Source organism: Aulonocara stuartgranti, assembly GCF_965226115.1.
Source record: "Aulonocara stuartgranti genome assembly, chromosome: 15".
Classification (NCBI taxonomy): domain Eukaryota; kingdom Metazoa; phylum Chordata; class Actinopteri; order Cichliformes; family Cichlidae; genus Aulonocara; species Aulonocara stuartgranti.
Window position 1 is genome coordinate 40690577 of NC_138951.1, and position 18462 is coordinate 40709038.

Here is an 18462-nt window from a genome sequence, read left to right on the forward strand (position 1 = left end):
ATTCTTTTTATTAAAAAGTTTGGTTGTGAGTTTGCTCCTGGATGATCATCAGCAAGTGTCTAATCTCACTGAACTGCAAACCAAGGCGTTGTGGACGCAAAACTACATTACCCATGATTCTTTGGTGCCCTGTGGGTGATGGAAGCGAAAGCGATGAAGAGGGGGCTAGTTGGCTTTACTTGATTAAATCTTGATTTTATCAAACGATCGCTGTCGTTTAATAATTTGTAAAATATCGTAGTTATTGGAAAACTTTTTAAGATTTAAACTACGTGTAAACGTCGGGCGGGCCATTTCTGTCAAAGCGCGAATCTCTAAAACAAGGTAACTGTTAAATTTTGTATTAGCAAGCCTAGCTAACTACCCCTGGTAGCTTAACGTTAGCGTTAACGCAGAATACGAAGTGGCAGTGATTAAATATCTGTCGTCATTTAACATAACGTTGTTTTCTTAACTCTCCTCTCTGATAAGGTAATTTTTTTTTACTTTATTTATTTATTTTTTATGTTTCTAATGTAATTCTATGTTTTTAATACAGCTAACAACGTGAGTTTTTGGTCGTCATTTTCACACACTACAGCTCTCCCCGTTGTCAGTCAGAAACGATTGGATTTGTTTTGTTCTTTAGCTGTGTTTCGGGTTTTTTAAATTAAATGAATTTTGTTATTTACTGTACAACTGTTTTTCCTGCAGAAACATCCAGTAAATGGCAGACTGCGAAAGATAAACAATGAGGGTTTTTCAACTGCCAGCACACTAAGTTCCCCGAGAGAAGACGTCTGATGAAAAATTACTGTAACGTTAAAGATCGTAAGTGTTTCCTTACACCTAAGTCAGTGATTAAACTAGCAACGCTTGTGTTTAATCAGGTAGTCGTGTAAGGTTCCTCTGTGAGGTGTTTGGGCTTTTCTGTTGCTTGTGTAACCCGTTGGTAGCGGTATAATTGCAAAATACCTGCCATCACAATGGTTGACGGAGTAGAGGAGTAAAAAAAAATAGCTCAGACATTTAGTTGGTTAAGTTAACCAGCTGACAGAGAACAGTTTGATCGCACACGATTAAAATGTGTCATTTTTGCAAGGAAAAAAAACACCAAATTCATATTCTTACACGTTTTTAAACAAAATATTTGCAGGTTTCTGCATATTTTTTTTAATAGCAAACTGAATGTCTTTACACTCTGTATCAAGTCATTTGAAGTTATTTGCCTGTTTATTCTAATTTGAAAGAGAATTAGAAAATGAAAAGCATTTTAGAAAATACTTGTAATTTTCAAATTGACTGAATAGTTTCTTTTTGCTTTTGTAATTTTCTTGTTATTTTTTTTTTAAGCTACAGCCGACATGGAAGACAAGGCAAATGGATCAGTTGACACCAAAAGGTGTGTAGGATCTTGTTGATTGACAAACTATTTTGGATATTTTAAGCTGCTCTTAAAATTAAGCATACATTTTATATTAAGATGAATACATTTAATTTCACCTTACAGCCCAGTGGAGAACGGTCAGCTGCCGGACCCTTCCAACTGGGCAGTTGCTGATGTTGTCAATTATTTCAAAGCAACAGGGTTTGAGGAGCAAGCCATGGCTTTCCAGGATCAGGTTTGACTGTTATTTCCTGCTCAAAATTGCTGCCACATGATGCTGACAAACTAGGGAAAACTAGAATTTCTGTCTTTATCTGACAGGAAATTGATGGTAAGTCCCTGCTCTTGATGACGCGTAACGACGTCCTGACGGGGCTGTCGATAAAGCTCGGCCCCGCACTGAAAATCTACGAGTATCACGTGAAGCCGCTGCAGACTCAGCACCTGAAAAGCAACGCCTCGTAGCGCCGCAGGCCGTCCCAGCACCCACGTCTGTGACAATCATTGTGTCAGGAGAGCCCAGGTTAGCCGTCGTTTCGCAGAGACTTTTCAGCCCACAGTGGCTTCTTAACAGGATTTTTGAATGCTGTATTTTTTCTTTTTGTTTGTGTTCTTTTTATATAAGCGTGGACCCCAAAAATGGGTTGCACACAGTGTCCACTCAGCCGTTTACCCTTTCAGCCATTCTTATATCTGCTGCTTGAGATTTTTTTTTTGTATTTTTGTATTTTTTTGTGTTTTATTTAAAAGAAGAAAATTTGGGGAAAATACTCTGCAGGTATGGTTTTTGTGTGCGTGTATGTGTGTGAGTGCAAAGTGAATTAACCCATGAAGGTTTAAAAAAATAAGTATTTGTATATAAGATTATATTATAGTTGAAAACTGTATGTTCTGTCGCATCTAAAGACTTTGATACATGCAGATAATGATTCTGGTGCGTTGCCCTTTTTCCCCCTGAAACTTTCTATGTTTTAAAATGTGCATCTGAGTCAATGAGTCGTCTTCAGCATGTGACCGTGAACCACTTTGTTTTCCCAGACACAACGACCCGAGCAAAAGCCACCTTGTTCCTGAACATCTACATTATTCAGGCTTGAGACTCTTGATATGGAAATATTTATGTGTATATATTATTATTGTTATTATTATTATTATTATTATCTATCAACCTGTGGTGCTTTCAGCATTGTCACACAGACAACTGTTCAAAAGTGTGTATGACCAATGTACATGTGCAGCATAACACTGGAGTTTTAATATCCGAATCAGAGATTTGCAATAAATGGTGCTCTTTTCTCACCAAAGATCAATGTTAGTTTATGAATTTATCAACAGCCGCTGTTTTTAGTTTCATTTTATTTGGGTTCACATCACATCATCACGAGCTTTAGTCAGGCTACAAATATTAACTTGCTGTTGTTGGAATATTTGTTTGAAAGGTTAATTCAGATGGATCTTTCTGTTAAACGGCCCACTCAGATTGTTTAAATCCCAGCAGGGCCTTCTTTCTGTGGGCGCCGTTAGAGCCGTGCTCGCTGCTTCCTGCGTACTGTCCCCGTTATGTTCCCTGAGGGATTATCCAGAGGAAGGAGTACCTGTGATGGGAAAAAGATACTAATGTCCACAACCCGATCATTTAAAGAATATGAAGGGTCATTTGTGAGAACAGAACTTACTTCATCATTGTTGACAATACCCATTCTTGTCATGTCTATGGTGAAGTAATGCTCATTGGGCATGATGATCTCTATTTCATCCACCTAAAAGAAAATGTGTACTTTAGCATGCCTGTTATATACAGTATGTAGCTTTTTATTCAATTTCCAACAACTGTGGAGATGTAATTTGCATGTTTGTCCTTTTTTAGGACTCAGAGTTGGTTAGATTTCAACTGTGAAGTTGTCTAAACAGTTTATGTATCTCAAAAAGTGATAAGATTGAGTTTGATGATTTCACGATCTAAAGGAAGTACCTCAGGAAGTCGATCCAGGACTAGAACCTGAGTTTCATACAGGGTCTTCTGCACTGAGGGCGAGTACTCCCCGCGATCATAGGGGCCAGCAAACTTCTCAATAATCGTCTCCTTCACAGTCTTCCTATAAGAATGAAGAATATAAAGCTTCAGATGTGAACTATATTTATGAACTTTGAACTATATTGGTATACGTCAGCTGAGGTCTTTCTTGACGCTCGTAAGTCAGGCAGTTACCAAGCAGCGTCAAAGTCAGTGTCCTGGATCTTGTTGTAGCGCCACCTCGAGTACACAGAGGTGCAGAAAAACCTGTCCTTGGCGTCTTTCAGAGTAGTGAAGCGGTCTCTGTAGAAACCTTCAAAACCAGACTGGGTGGTTTTCAGCACCTTCATATTCTTCACCCCACTGTGGACCACAGGGATGCCTGCGTGGAGCACAGATCAGCCCGTGAGGGTGGAGTGATGTGAAACATGGCAAACAACTTATGAAAATGGTGCTAATCATGAACCTGTGATCAACAGTGTGCAAGGGCTTTAGCTCATAGCTTTAGCTGCCTTTGTTAACAGTATTTGCACCACAAGTCAAATAGTACGTTTTGATTTATTAAACACGCTTCAAGAGTTAAAACTTGACTCAAAGTAATTTGTGACAGCCATTAACCTCTGTTTTTTTACATGTATTTGCCGGCTACTGAGCAAGTGGAGGCTGCAAAGGGAGAACGCCCTCTTCAGCAGAACAGAGCTCAGCGATCAGATCTTGGCCTACCTACATGCTGTAGTTCAGGCGTGGGCAACTCCAGGCCTCGAGGGCCGGTGTCCTGCAGGTTTTAGAATCTCACCCTGGGTCAACACACCTGAATCACATGATTAGTTCGTTACCAGGCCTCTGGAGAACTTCAGGACATGTTGAGGAGCTAATTTAGCCATTTAAATCAGCTGTGTTGGTTCAAAAAACCTAAAACCTGCAAGGACACAATGGCCCTCGAGGCCTGGAGTTGCCCACGCCTGCTGTAGTTTGAACTATCATGATAGTGCAGTGATTAGCACCGTCACCTCACATCAAGAAGGTTCCAGGTTTGAACCTCTTACTTGGTTGGGGTGTTTTTGTCTGACAAAAGTATGACAACACACACGTAAGTTTAGCTGTAAACTATTGTAACCCTGGTGATGGACTGGTCATCTGTCCAGCTTAGGGTAACACTAAACTTAAAAACTAAAGTAACTGAAATCTAAATAAAAATCTATACCTTTGGAAGAAAATTAAAAACTTAAATAATTGTATGTTAAGAAAACTAATTTAAAAATATAGCAGAAATGTGCTTGTCTGTGTTTACACATTCAGCCTAACCACACTTTGGTCCAGCTATTTATTGAGACTTGGGATCACGACATGGGATTAAACGGTGCTGTATTTGTGTAAGATCTTCTGAAAAGCTTTAATTTTGTCTCCTGACAAATTGCCTCCATATAATCATAATTAAAACTAACAATGAAAACGTTGCTAAAAGGAGCAAAAGTAATTTGGAAACTAAACTGGAAACAAAAATTCTAAATTAAAAAAATACAAAACTTGAATTAATATAATAATAATTATTATTAATACTGTTAATAAACCAGAGTGTATTCAGTCCGTCACTGTCCAATGACAGCTTGGATAGCATGTAAGCAAATACACTGTTTGCGTGTTTTTGTGAGAGTGTGTGATTACCACCGATAGTCTGTTCAACATCACAGAAGCGGTAAGCTTCTGGGCTGAATATAAACGCATGAGCATGCTCTACCCCACTCTGAGAGAAAAAAAAGACAAGGGTCATGTTTTACGATGGATTATCACCTGCAACATTTGATCGGGTTAATGTGCGCTTGATTTATGTTGCTGCTCAAATAGCTGTTAAAAAGGTCAACTCTTGTGAAGCTGCACCGTCCTGTGTTTTACCTTCTCCAGCCTTCTCCACGGAGCTTCCTCCATGTAAACTTTGGCCTTCAGCACATGGTTAAAAGAGGTTAGGAAATGATTGCAGATATCCAGGGAAAACTGTTCGATGTTCTTTATCTTGACAGAGAAACAAGCAGGTTGACAGGCTGTAAAAGACCTCAATAACAAATATTTTAGCAGTTGAAATAGCAATAACAGGTCTTCCCTGTTCCTCAAAACGGTGTTAGACTCACCCCTCTGAGCTTGGCCAAACCGTGGACAGTGTTTTTAATGGTGTCAGTAGGGATGATGTCTGAGTTGTCTCCAGTTAGATAATCTTTGCGTGACTTGAGCGTGAGCTCCACATCAGCCTTCACCTCAATGATAGAATGCTGTCTTCCCTGCCTCCGGACGACCAGCACCTTCACCGTTTTCTTGCCGTAACCTGTTCGCACAAACTCCACTTTCTGCATGTGTGAGAAATAGTTGTAATAAGATGGCACACTTAAACAGTTTCCATTGGTAGAGGTGTTTCGTGCCACAGTGTCATCTTAGAGCTACAAATATAATATTTCTTATCCCTTTAAAATGTTGTCTTTGGATAGTTTGCAGTGAAGTTTCTCGTGTGCATTTGCAGGAGCTTGTTAAATATATCTCCGTATTCCAACATTAATTAAAAAAATCTGAAATCAGATATTGTCTGAAAGTACACGAGTACTACAACATCAAATAAAAAAAAGACTTTTACTTTGTGAGGAATTAGAAATGTTTTAAAAACTAACCTTTAAAGATCACGGTTTGACCCTGTGGCCACTGAACCCTGAGATAATTTCCAGTGCTATCAATCTACCGTCAGAAACATTAGTCATGTTCTATCGTTTAAGTTTTACTGTTTCCTTCTACAACTTTCTGAAATGTTACCTGATCTGAAGCGTTTGCCATGGTGCCTTCCTCTTCTTTACCTGCTGCCCTTCAAACAGTCTCCAGTAAATGGGGCTCCTGCTACAGGAGGAGGACTTTCTACAGAGGGTGGCATTAACTTTGCACTCAGGCTATTGGAAGCTGAAGTTTAACCTCTTTTATTTGTACTGTGTGATGCACTGTATTCCACTCAGAGAAATGCAGAGGCACACACAAACACTGTTTACATGTACAGCCACAAAGAGAAAGATGTGAGTGCATTTCACATGAATTCATTGTTGCAGTCAGGTTCAATCTTGACCGACACCTAATTTCTTTATATTTTGCCAGAAAAATAAGAAACAGGTTTATTGAAACACATGCAAACATAAACGGAGATGCAGTAGATGAAGCAAAAACATCTGAAATTAGGAGTCTGTACAGCACTGTAGTTTGCACTCCCTATGCTCATATAAAGACTATAAACTTTTTTCTTCTAAATATAAAGAACAGTTTTGAGTTTCCACCTTTATGAATTACATTTACATTATGCTTTTTTTGTTTTTACGCAAATGCGCTGTATATTGTGTGGACAGCATATTGTTTTTTTTGTTTTTCTTCCTTTTGCATATGTCACACATAAATTTTAATATTAGAAAAAGATCATCAGAGTAAATAAAAAATAAGGTTTTTAAATGATGATTTCCTTTAAGTGAAATTAAGTGAAATAAGCTCTTCAAACCTGCCCGTGTAGGGTTGGAGAGTGAAAAAGTAATTTAGAAGTAAACCTAATACCAGCCTTGGTATCAAGATCTGTGCCTCCTTGAAGGGGTCTTTTCATTTCCTCAGTAATAAGAAAGTTTGGATGGTTCAGCTCAACATGTACAATAGTGATAAGTTTAAAAGTTTAAATTCAGTTACTTTAATGCAGGATGTTTTCTGTCTGAACGTGCTTTGCTTTAAATTTAAAAGAATATCTTTATAGAAGGATGCTCTATGCACCGTGTGCGCAGCGCAAAGGACTGATCAGTCAGCTGCTTCCACTGAGGAACTAAAGATCCCGTTAACATAGTTTTGTTCTCTTTTGGTCTCTTGTGTTCTGGGGGCCTCTGGATGTCTGGAGTTTTGATCTCCTCCACACCTGCTTCACGCCCTGGAGGACAGGGCTGTGGCCCCCCCACACCCTCTAGCAGATCATTACATGAAGGAACCTTTTAAAAAAACAAGCGCGTCCATGCTCACAGGTGTACACACGGGTGATCACACCCACAAACTGCACCCTTTTTGGCTCCTACCTCAAAGCACACTGTGTTCTGTTGATCTTATGTGCTGCACAATAATGTTTAATATTTAGTATTTACTGTCATATTCCCATATATCATTGTGATGCTGTTTATTCTATTACTCTTGTTCTCTTCTGCTTGCTTTCTTTTTTCTTTCTCAGCAGGTGATCCAGGTGATCGATAGATGCATTTTTTTTTTCTCTGCCCGTTCTGTTGGTTTTTGTCTTTTGCCCTTCTCCCCCGTCCCTCTTCTCAGCTGTTTCTCTTTCCCTCTTTCTTTCTCCCCTTCTTTCCCCCAGTCAAGTCTGTCCCGTATTCAGTAAGTGAAAATAAAATAAACAATAAAAGGTGAATCAAATGGACCATTACGGCAAGGCTGGGATGGTCAATTTGGTAAAGTAAATCCGTTGGGCATCTTTCTTTGCCTTTAGACAATAATTCTGATGCAAAAGAGCCAAACGGGACAGGCCAAAAAAAAAAAAAAAAAAAAAAACAGGATGAGGATGAGTTTAAAAGCATCTTAAACTGGGTCTTTATGCAGCTCATCCTCTGTGCGAAACAAGCCATCTCTTTAAGACTTGCATATTTTAATTCTTCACCCTCTGATACCTTCTTCTGGTCACCCTTGTTTCTCTTTCCCGAACTGGTGTCTGACCTGCTTCCAGAACAAAATGACTGGCTACGCATCAGGTCTAGGTATACCCTTGGAAAAACCTGGAAATTACTCCAGATAGATGTGTAGATAGCCACATCTATATACTGAATTGTCAACCCTGACAGTCTAGGGTACTGGGGGAGGTTGTCAGATGTCTTTATGGCAGAAAAGAGTAAAAGCCCACTTTCTTCTGATTGGTTGCCCCTCGCCTGACATCTGAACCTGGTGCTTGTGAGCACCGCTTCCTTCGCTTGCCAGCGTTTTTATTTTGTTAATACCAAATTCAGATGTTGAAAAGAACAAAAACATTAGTTTGTAATCACAAAAGTTTTGCAAGATTCAAATTTGTCAACAGAGCCCCCCCAGATTTATGAAAACAGTGTTTGTATTTTAATAGATGTTTTAAACTTATTAAATCTCACCCCTGACACAAATGTCATATAATGAATAAAAAAAAAAAACTAAGCTGAAAGAGTCCAAAATCCACTATAAATTCAGTTCCCTTTAGCTTTCAAAGCCAAAAATAAAACAATACAGGCCTAAAAAAATTCTGCCGTAACCAAACTTGTAACCAGTAAATTACATTATCTCAGATCCATTCATGCACGCTCTCTGACTGAGTATAATGCAGATTTAACAATGGTTACCTGCTTATTGGAGAGAACAGTAGGTTTAACTTTCACTCACTGGTTGTGTGAAACTGCTTTCATATTTCTGTTAGCAGGCATTCATGTGGGGGAAAAAGGCTGAAACGTCAGCTTAGTTTGAAAAATTTCGTTCTCTGAAAATACCGACGGCAATCTAGTGAAACTTTACTCTGTCACCGTCTGGACTCTGGTCAATGAAAACAGAGCTCTGAAGTTTTATTCTGCTACTGAATAAAAACATTTTCCATCGACAAGTTAAAATTTCAGGTCAATTATCTCAAAATATAGATATTTGAATCAAAATCTTTCCTGGGAATTATTGTTCAAATGTGTTTCTGTGGCAGAAATGAGCTTCCCTACAAAACAGTCTGTTTGGCTTTCCTGAAGGAATAAACACAAGATTAAAATTTATTTCACAACCAAAATGGCATTTTTAATTAAAACCCTCCAAACTTGCAGAGTAGTGGGAATATTTTACAAAACCAAATTTTCTGACCACATAACATGGACTTGTTTACACATTTAACAAGTAAAAGCTGCTGGTTTGATTCCAGCTGAAGACAACCCCAAGGGGATTTGTATCAGGAGGGGCATCTGGTGCAAAACCGTCAATTTAAACTTGCGGAGCGACCCTGCTCCCGAGGAAGCAGCAAAAAGGTTGCTTTTATATGAAAACCCCCTTTATTAAACTTTAGCAACACACAAGAGAAGGAAAAAATAATTTTTGAAGTTATTAAACCTTCATTGATTACTTGTACATAGCCCAAGCTTCAAATAAGTACAGTGTATCGATACTGTGAGCACTGTGTACATGACAGAAATGTATAACAGATCCACTTCAGGGGGAGAAAAATAAACATGATTTTGCAGTGGTATCTGTTAGACTCAAAGAAACAAGAAGGTAAAGCCAGTTCCAGGTAAGCATGAAGATTATTAATAAAGCAATTTATTTGCCAAATAAGAATGCCTTTACAGTATATACAGTACATATGACAGCCTGAATACCACCAGGAAAATGCTGGGCAAAACAAAAGTTGACTCCCAGACTGCATGGAAAGAGAACAATCATGACTATTTTTTTGGCATTTTGGTTCGTTTTGAAACACGCAGTGATATATAACGAGGGATTCCTGACCCCCCTGGGCAATTAAATATACACGATGCATTACCTATATAAAACAACAATAATCTGTACACCGTTGTATGGAAAATACGATTGCACAACCCAACAAGTCCCACAGTATGTCTATATCTGAATCCAAGCAAGGCCTTGCTGCTTAATCGTCGATTAAAGAACATAAAGAACTCTTTTGGCAACTCCACCACCACTCGACAGACGCTTCCATTCTCGCCGCTGAGGAGGAAGAGCTCTCCCGTGTCAAAAGAAAAAAAACAAACAAAAAAAAAAACATAGTTTTGTTCTTAAGGAGGAAAATAGTTCTTCTGTTTATTCCTACATGCTTTAGTTGCTTCACCGTTTGAATATATTTAAAGATCCATCCATCCATCGTCTTCCACTTATCCGGGGCCAGGTTGTGGGAGCAGCAGTCTAAGCAGAGAAGCCCAGACCGCCCTCCCCCCAGCCACCTCCTCCAGCTTGTCCGGGGGAACACCAAGGCGTTCCCAGGCCAGCCGAGAGATATGATCTCTCCAGCGTGTCCTGGGTCTGCCCCGGGGCCTCCTCCCGGTGCTGCAGACCCCCCTGTGAATTGCTACCTTATCGTAGTGGAGGAGTTTGTGTGTCCCAGGAATCCCAGGGGCTATGTTGTCCACGGGCTTCTGCTCCCTGGTAGGGTCTCCCATGGCAAATTGGTCCTGGGTGAGGGACCAGACAAAGAGTGATTCAGAAGACCCCTATGAGAAGAACACTTCACCCCGCCTAGGGTTACCAGGACCCTGCCCTGGAGCCAGGCCCAGGGAAGGTGCCCGAGAGCGAGCGTCTGGTGGCCAGGACTTAGTCCCTAAAAAGGGACATGGGTCCATCTTCCTGCAGGCCCACCACCCGCAGGAGGCATCGTAGGGGTCAGGTACATTGTGTGCCGGGCGGCGTCCAGGAGCGGAGCACCTGGCAGACCGATCCCCGGCTACCAAGACTATGTTTAAAGAGTTTCCTCAACAATAAACTGGATGAGCTTATGAAATCCAGTTTGGCTTATAAACATTACAAAAAGGAGCTCAGAGATGTGACTTTGTCAGACTTCAACTATGAGTTGTTTTACCAAAGAGACGTTTCCCCTTTTACAGTCAACATGTGGTTTCATTGTAAAATTAAGACCTGACCAGTACAGTAATCAGGTGTGAACAGTACTTGATGCTGTAACGAGGGCAGTTTGCATAATTAAAAATCAGCAACACAAAAAACATTAACATACAGTACATATATAAATAATACGAGGACAAGTAAAGTAGCTGATCTGTCAAGGTTGGCAAAAAATAAAAATCTATAAACATTCTGAAACATTTAATTGCTGACAGAGTCATTTCAGTATTTTCCCGTCATGTGACAACATCTTATGACTTCCCATTTTTGCATCTAAAAGCAGATGTGCTGGTTTCACAATCAGAAAGCAGCAGATTTCAGATTTCCCTTTCGTCAGTCGCTGCCGTGTTGACTTCAGCTGCAGGAGTCACTCAGGATGATCTCACGCTTTAGTTTATCCTCACAGATTTTTGTGCTTTTGTGTTGCACAGTTTGTGGTGCTGACATTTCATGTAGAAATGAAGAAGGCGAGGCAGTCGATTGGTGAGTTAATATGATATTTTTAAATATTAATGCCTCCATATTCATACTGATGATTAATTCCTTCAATTTTCCCAAGAAAAGACACGTGGTTTTCTGTCTCTTTCCTTCTAAGGTTTATCGTCTACAAACTGCCTAAATACAGAATCGATGACATCGGCAGTGGGGTGGAGTACATGTACTTGGATTCATCAAAAGAAGGCTGGGAAATGAGTAAATACACGATTAACTCCAGCCAAGGAGCCATAACAAACACACTGAACCAGCTTTACATGGGAAAAGAGTACAAGGTGAGATTATTCCGTCTTTTTGTGGGTTTTTATACGATGAGTGAGACTTTAGTTTGTTAATGGGAATTATCAGAGATAATGCTCGTGCCAGTTTGCTGAGTAGGAACTCTTTTATTTAATATGAGGAACTGAGTTGACACTGAACAGTCAGAAACAACACAAACTACCAGTTTGGAGTGTATGTAAGTCTGGAGTTTATGTAAGATCTTAAAGTAATCAGGACAAATAAACTAGGTGTCAGGGAAATATTTAGTTCAGTTTCCCCAGGCAGACAGAAAACAAACATTTCTCTGAAATATCTTTGCTATAAGAATGAAGCCATTAGCTGGTTATTGTGGCATTCTTCTTCTTCTTCTTTGTTCTTTCAGTTGGTCCCTTATTCCATTTGCCATTAACGTAAGCCAAAGTGTAATAAGGTGTAATAAGCATTTTGGTTTTGCAGGGCGTCCCTAATGTCACCTCTCAATTATTCTTCTTGTATAAAAGAACTTGCATAAATAACTTTCACTTGTATAAAATAACAAATGTTGTTGTTTTGGGGGTCTTTTGGCAGTCAAACACCTCAGTGTATGCACTCTATAACGACGCCCCACCAGACCTGAAATACATTCAAAAATATGGACACACTAAAGGTACGGTACAGTCGGCAGGAAGAAATCTGCTTCTTTCCTCTTCTTTTCATCTCAAGACTTTTATTCATTATTGTGACCACGCAACAAGATTGATCAGGTTTTATTCCCAGAGTTTTCACTGTCAGCAGAAAATATAGCAGCGCTATGACTGCCATAGTTTTTCTTCACTCTGTTGACACATGTGCAAAGTAAAGGTGGAATGTCCAGGAAAGTCTGTTTTACATTTTCCACCTTTAATACCACGTGGAGAGGCTGTAAAAATGGACATTTGTGGTAGTTTGACAAATTTAAGAACCTGTTATATTAAATTAAGGTAGTTATTGTGTATATATGTAGCCACACTATGTTACATGTACAAGTGCACAACTATTCCCCATGCAACAGTGCAAGTTACAGCATGTTTTGTGTCTGTGACAGTTACCGGCAGATGCATTTCCAGACTGCTAGTCAAGCTTTGGAAAAAGAAAAAATCAATAGGGTTTAGGTTTCCTCTGCCTGCAATAGGGTGTTGTAGGGGGAGGACACGGGCAAAGACCATCTGTCCGATAGCTCCAACTGCACATTTGACTCTTATCAGCAACACAACTGATGGAAATCTTTCTGCATCTGCGTGCTGGTTCGCATGTATCTGTGTGTAATCATTCCAACTTTCGTATGTTTGTGTGTGTCCTGCAGGGGCACTGCTCTTTGACCGCGCTCAAGGTTTCTGGTTGTCGCACAGCATTCCCCATTTCCCTTCCTTCCCCGAGAAAGGGTACCTATACCCGTCGTCTGGCAAAGTCAATGGCCAGACTGCACTGTGTGTGACCTACCAGTACCAACAGTTTCTTCATATAGGTGAGCTCTCATGAAGCACAGAGCGAAAATCTCCTTTTTTTCTGTGAACCCACTGAAAAAAACCTACAAATATGTAAAAAAAACCCTTTTAATAGTTGATCTATTACTTAATTACTTTGGTGTCGTATGAATGAGGGAGATTCTTTACCAACAGGAAATACTGTAAAATCCTGGTAAATGTTCAAAATTATGCACTCCTTCACATTTTCCACAGCCTAGTGGTGGGCCGGACTCGGCTGGGCCGATTCTGGACCCCGAGCCTTATATTCAGCACCCCTGGTTTAATGCAAAGCAATCATCAGCTTTTTTCTTTTACATGCATACACACAGTTAGGCCCATAAACATCTGGACAATAAGAGAATTTTTGTAATTTTGCCTCCGTTCACGATCACGATGTAATTTGAATCAAGATGTGAAACTTTAGGGGATTTCCTCACACGTGTTCAGCTACTCGGAATTATTCTGTGTTTCTGTGGTGATCATAACAGTTTCACTATAATAGTATTTTATTTGAATTACTATGTTTTTTATTAATAATCAATTTTTTCACATTTTACCAAGTTAATGTGTCAACAAAGTGCTTACAAAGAAAGACTGGAGGACATTTAATTTAGCTAAATGTAATATCTGCTATATAAAAAGCCTTGAATGCGAAAATTCGATATTTGCCAAGAATTTAATTAATAAACTTGATGAGACTAACAGTAAAGAATCAACATCAGTGTCATTATCGTAAATGCTCATTGCGGCTGTAAGGAATACTCTCGCTATACGACCATCTAATATACATCATCTCTTATTTCTCTCCTCTTCAATCTCCAGCAAAGCAGTTGGTCTACCTTTACCCACGTTTCTATAACTGCTCTGTTCCTGCTGCATTCTCGGCTGACCTGCCACAGCTGGCCCAGTTATGTGCGGACTCCAAACCACAGCTGTCCTCCAATAAGAGAATGGAGCAGCTTTTTTCAGCTGGAGGGGAAAAGTTTGTCAGTTTTGCTAAATCTGAAAACTTTGTGGATGGTAAGATACCCCGCATGCCCTTTTTAAAACTTTTAGGCATTTACTTGCTCATCGTGTACATTTTAGAAGAGCAGACTTCTTTCCTGTAGCCTGCTGCCATGTTTGCACATTTCACTCGTCGACCACAGTCACTGATTATCAGGCGCAGACACGCTATCGTCGCTGCACAGTGACGTGCATTATCACGTCCCAGCCGGGGCTTTCAAAGTATACTCACAGCTGCTTTGACTTTTGGATCTTAGTTACATGCAGTATTTTGTTTCTCAGTTTGTGTATATGTATATTTTTATTATTTAGAGAGAATAATAGAATAGAATAGAATAGAATAGAATAGAATAGAATAGAATAGAATAGAATAGAATTCAACTTTATTGTCATTGCACATGCACAGGTACAGGGCAACGAAATGCAGTTTGCATCCATCCAGAAGTGCTTTAGTGATATAGATATATTACAATATATATTAGCAATAATATAGATATGTGAGTATATTACAGAAATGGGTCTATTATGGTATGTTATAATGTACACGGTATGAAGTATGTTGTGAATATTCTATAACTATAAGTATGTACAGGCTGTAGTGAGTACAAGCTATGTACAGGCTATGAACAGGATATGAACAGGATATAAATATGAAAAACTATACAGAATATGAAATAAATAACTTTACAGAAATCTGAGATATACAGCTATACAGAAATGGGAACTATGCAAGTTGTAAACAGTTGTAGGATTAAAAATTATCATATTGTACAGAATGATTGTTTACACAGAGCTATACAGTAGTGCAGTTAAGGTAAGTGAGGGTGTGGATAATTTCTACAGAGGCTATATAAAGTGCTAGTGGTTGTGAGTGGTGGTTCAGTCCATGTTATTATTGTGTGTTTGAGGGTACAGTTGTCCATTGTGGGTGTGTGTATGTTCAGTCCATGAGTTAACGTGGGTCAGATGTCAGGAGGCAGAGTTCAGGAGTCTGACAGCTGTGGGGAAGAAGCTGTTCCGGTACCTGGTGGTCTTAGTCCGGAGGCTCCTGTAGCGCCTCCCAGAGGGCAGGAGGGTGAAGAGTCCATGTGATGGGTGACTGGGGTCTTTGATGATTTTCCCAGCCCTTTTCAGACACCGCTTCCTGTAGATGTCCTTTATGGCAGGAAGTGGTGCTCCGGCGATGCGCTGGGCAGTTTTCACGACCCTCTGCAACGCCTTCCGGTCCGAGGCAGAGCAGTTCCCGTACCAGACTGTTATACAGTTGGTCAGGATGCTCTCGATGGTGCAGCGATAGAAGTTCACCAGGATGTCTGAGGACAGGTGGTTCTTCCTCAGAGTCCTCAAGAAGAAGAGGCGCTGGTGAGCCTTCTTGACCAGCTTGGAGCAGTTGGTCGTCCAGATGAGATCCTCGGAGATGTGGACTCCCAGGAACTTGAAGCTGCTCACACGCTCCACAGCCGTCCCCTTAATGTGGATGGGTGGATGTGGATCAGCATTCCTCCTGTAGTCCACGATGAGCTCCTTGGTCTTCTCGGTGTTAAGCAGCAGGTTGTTTGTGTCGCACCACTCAGCCAGACGATCCACCTCCTCCCTGTAGGCGGCCTCATCGTTGTCACTGATGAGGCCAATCACCGTGGTGTCATCTGCAAACTTAATGATGGTGTTGGAACCACCAGCAGGTCTGCAGTCGTGGGTGAAGAGGGAGTAGAGGAAAGGGCTCATCACACAGCCTTGTGGTACACCGGTGTTCATCGTGATGGTAGATGAGCAGCGGTTATCCAGCCGGACATGTTGGGGGCGGTTGGTCAGGAAGTCCAGTAACCATTTGCAGATGAGGGAGCTGATACCCAGGTCTGTCAGTTTCCTGATGAGTTGTGAGGGGTGGATTGTATTGAACGCTGAACTGAAGTCTATAAACAGCATTCTGGCGTAGGTGTTGTTGTTGTCCAGGTGTGAGAGGACAGAGTGCAGTGCGATGGAGACTGCATCCTCTGTGCTCCTGTTCCGGCGGTATGCGAATTGGTGGGGGTCCAGGGTGGGGGGAGACAGGATTTGAAGTGTGCTAGGACCAGTCGCTCTAAGCACTTAGTGATGATGGGGGTGAGTGCTACTGGGCGGTAATCATTGAGGCAAGATGGGTTGGAGTTTTTGGGTGTCGGGACGATGGAGGTGGATTTGAAGCAGGCCGGTACCACAGCGTGGGCCAAGGACAGATTGAATATGTCTGTGAGCACTCCTGCAAGCTCCCCAGAACACGCTCTGAGAACACGCCCGGGGATGCCATCAGGGCCTGCAGCCTTGTGGACATTGATCCTGCTCAGCACCGCTCCTACATCGGTGGGGGAGAGAGTCATAGGCTCTCCACACAAAGGTTTATTTATGCATGAAAACAACACAGAGCTCACAATGTATTTATTTTACCATAATCATACATAATGCAAAAGGAAGTGTGAGCTTATCACGTTTGCATTTCCTTTATTCTCATATCATTTGGCAAATTGCCAAAACAACTTGAAAAATGCTATTTAATGGTATAAAAACATTATACGTTTCATTTAGCACAATGATTCGAGTACAGACTACTCTAGTACCTGACATGTTTTTCTGTTGGCTTTCATTCAGATATCTACACAGGCTGGGTGGCTCAGGAACTGGGCGCCGACCTTTTAGTGGAGTCCTGGCAGAGACAAGGTCACGACCTGCCCTCCAACTGCTCACTGGCCAAACACACCATGAACATTAAGAAAATCCAGCTTCCCAGATCAATCCTGTTTTATTCGCACTACGACCACTCAAAGTGGTGCGTGTCACGACTTTATGAGGACCAGGTGACCTGCCTGGGAGACCTGAACAGAGAGATGGGCCAGCTGTGGCGAGGTGGCGGTCTGATCTGTTCCTCCAACCCTTTGATTTATAAGGCCTTCAGGCAGGTGGTGGATTGGTACATTCAGTGCTAATTGAGAAGGAAAAGCAAAGTGATTAAGAATCAGTGTGACACTGGCTGACAGTGGCAGAGCGAGACACTATGATTCTGTCTCCAGGGTTGACTGCTATGTAGAAGTAACATAGAGACTCACATATAATAATGTATGTGTATAATTGAATTCAGTTTTATATATACAGCTCCAAATCACAACAACAGTCACCCGAAGGTGCTTTATATTGTAAGGTCGACCCTACAACAATACATACAACAATCATATGACACCTTATGATCAAGCACTTTGGCGACAGTGGGAAGGAAAAACTCCCTTTTAACAGGAAGAAACCTCCAGCAGAACCAGGCTCAGGGAGGGGCGGGGCCATCTGCTGCCACCAATAATAATGTATTTACAATTTAAACTGGTGAATAAGCTTTTGAAAAATAGCAGTGACTGCATGTTAATTATGTGGTGGATACACTTAGTTATCCACCTTTGTTTGAGTTAAAGCAGCTGTATGGAACCAGCAGCCCACAAGTATAAATAGATTTAAAAAAATAATACTTTCAATTCAATAAAACAAAACAGAAATAAGGTTAGTAAGACTGTAGATCACAGCCGCACATTGTTTCAGGAGATGTCAGCGGCTGTGTGTTTAAACAACCATGTCTGCACAATGTCTGCACAATGTCTTGTTCCTTTTACAAAAGTAGCAAGAGACAAAATCATTGATCTATGTCGCTTCCTTTCATCCAGCAGAGATGAAACTATAACACTATTAGTGCTACAGATAAAAGGTTTTGTAATTTTCTTTTGAATCTTTGGGTGTTTGTATTCATATTATTTTAGCACAGTGTGTGCACTTGTGTTATGATGCTACATATTTGAAGTTGTTTTTACGTTTTATAAGTTCTGCAATAAATATATGGAACCATATGTTGTAGTATGATGTGCAACATAATAAAGACTGACAACATTAAAATCTGGTCTACTGCTCAGTGAGACTGAGGTACATGTAGTCTAATGGAATCTATTTTATTTTATTTTGTTTTATTTGGTGCCTCTGGAGTAGTCATCATCATGTTTGTTCAGTTTCTATTTCCACTGAAGAGGCACTTGGCCTGTAACTGTGTGTGCGTTTAGTGTTTGGGGTAAATAGTGTCACCTACTGGCCAGACCAGGTGACTCATACAATTCATTCAAATGATTTTCCGACTATCTACAATTCGATACTACTCATGGAAACTAGAGCAGGCAGTAGAGAAGAAAGAGTACAACTAAAATCCAGTAAAGTGC

The 18462-nt window shown here is 40.6% G+C and overlaps 3 protein-coding genes across 5 annotated transcripts; 2 read left to right on the plus strand and 1 right to left on the minus strand.

Moving 5' to 3' along the window:
* The first annotated feature begins 114 nt into the window (after nt 1-114).
* On the plus strand, nt 115-2676 carry samd13 (sterile alpha motif domain containing 13). Of its 3 annotated transcripts, XR_014271204.1 has the most exons (6): nt 115-324; nt 694-810; nt 1333-1381; nt 1490-1601; nt 1688-1889; nt 2405-2676. XR_014271204.1 is itself a non-coding variant. In XM_082505028.1 (5 exons), exons 2-5 carry the CDS (start codon nt 783-785, stop codon nt 1829-1831), a joined length of 333 nt encoding a protein of 110 aa, XP_082361154.1. In that variant the 5' UTR covers nt 115-324; nt 694-782; the 3' UTR covers nt 1832-2676. The 3 variants fall into 3 exon arrangements, 2 of the variants coding, with proteins under 2 accessions (XP_082361154.1, XP_082361155.1); XM_082505028.1 differs by having other exon boundaries at nt 1688-2676; XM_082505029.1 differs by lacking the exon at nt 115-324 and adding an exon at nt 346-471 and having other exon boundaries at nt 1688-2676.
* Nucleotides 2677-2711: 35 nt separating this feature from the next.
* Nucleotides 2712-6688, minus strand: uox (urate oxidase). The gene is made up of 8 exons (XM_082505027.1): nt 6174-6688; nt 5507-5719; nt 5274-5390; nt 5046-5124; nt 3576-3762; nt 3339-3462; nt 3043-3126; nt 2712-2961 (listed from the first exon to the last, which is right to left on the minus strand). The coding sequence occupies exons 1-8, from the start codon at nt 6192-6194 to the stop codon at nt 2887-2889; spliced, it is 900 nt and encodes a 299-aa protein (XP_082361153.1). The 5' UTR covers nt 6195-6688; the 3' UTR covers nt 2712-2886.
* Nucleotides 6689-11199: 4511 nt separating this feature from the next.
* dnase2b (deoxyribonuclease II beta) lies at nt 11200-18148 on the plus strand. Its single transcript, XM_082505752.1, has 6 exons — nt 11200-11480; nt 11593-11767; nt 12321-12399; nt 13075-13236; nt 14060-14257; nt 16868-18148. The coding sequence occupies exons 1-6, from the start codon at nt 11374-11376 to the stop codon at nt 17200-17202; spliced, it is 1056 nt and encodes a 351-aa protein (XP_082361878.1). The 5' UTR covers nt 11200-11373; the 3' UTR covers nt 17203-18148.
* The last annotated feature ends 314 nt before the right edge of the window (nt 18149-18462 follow it).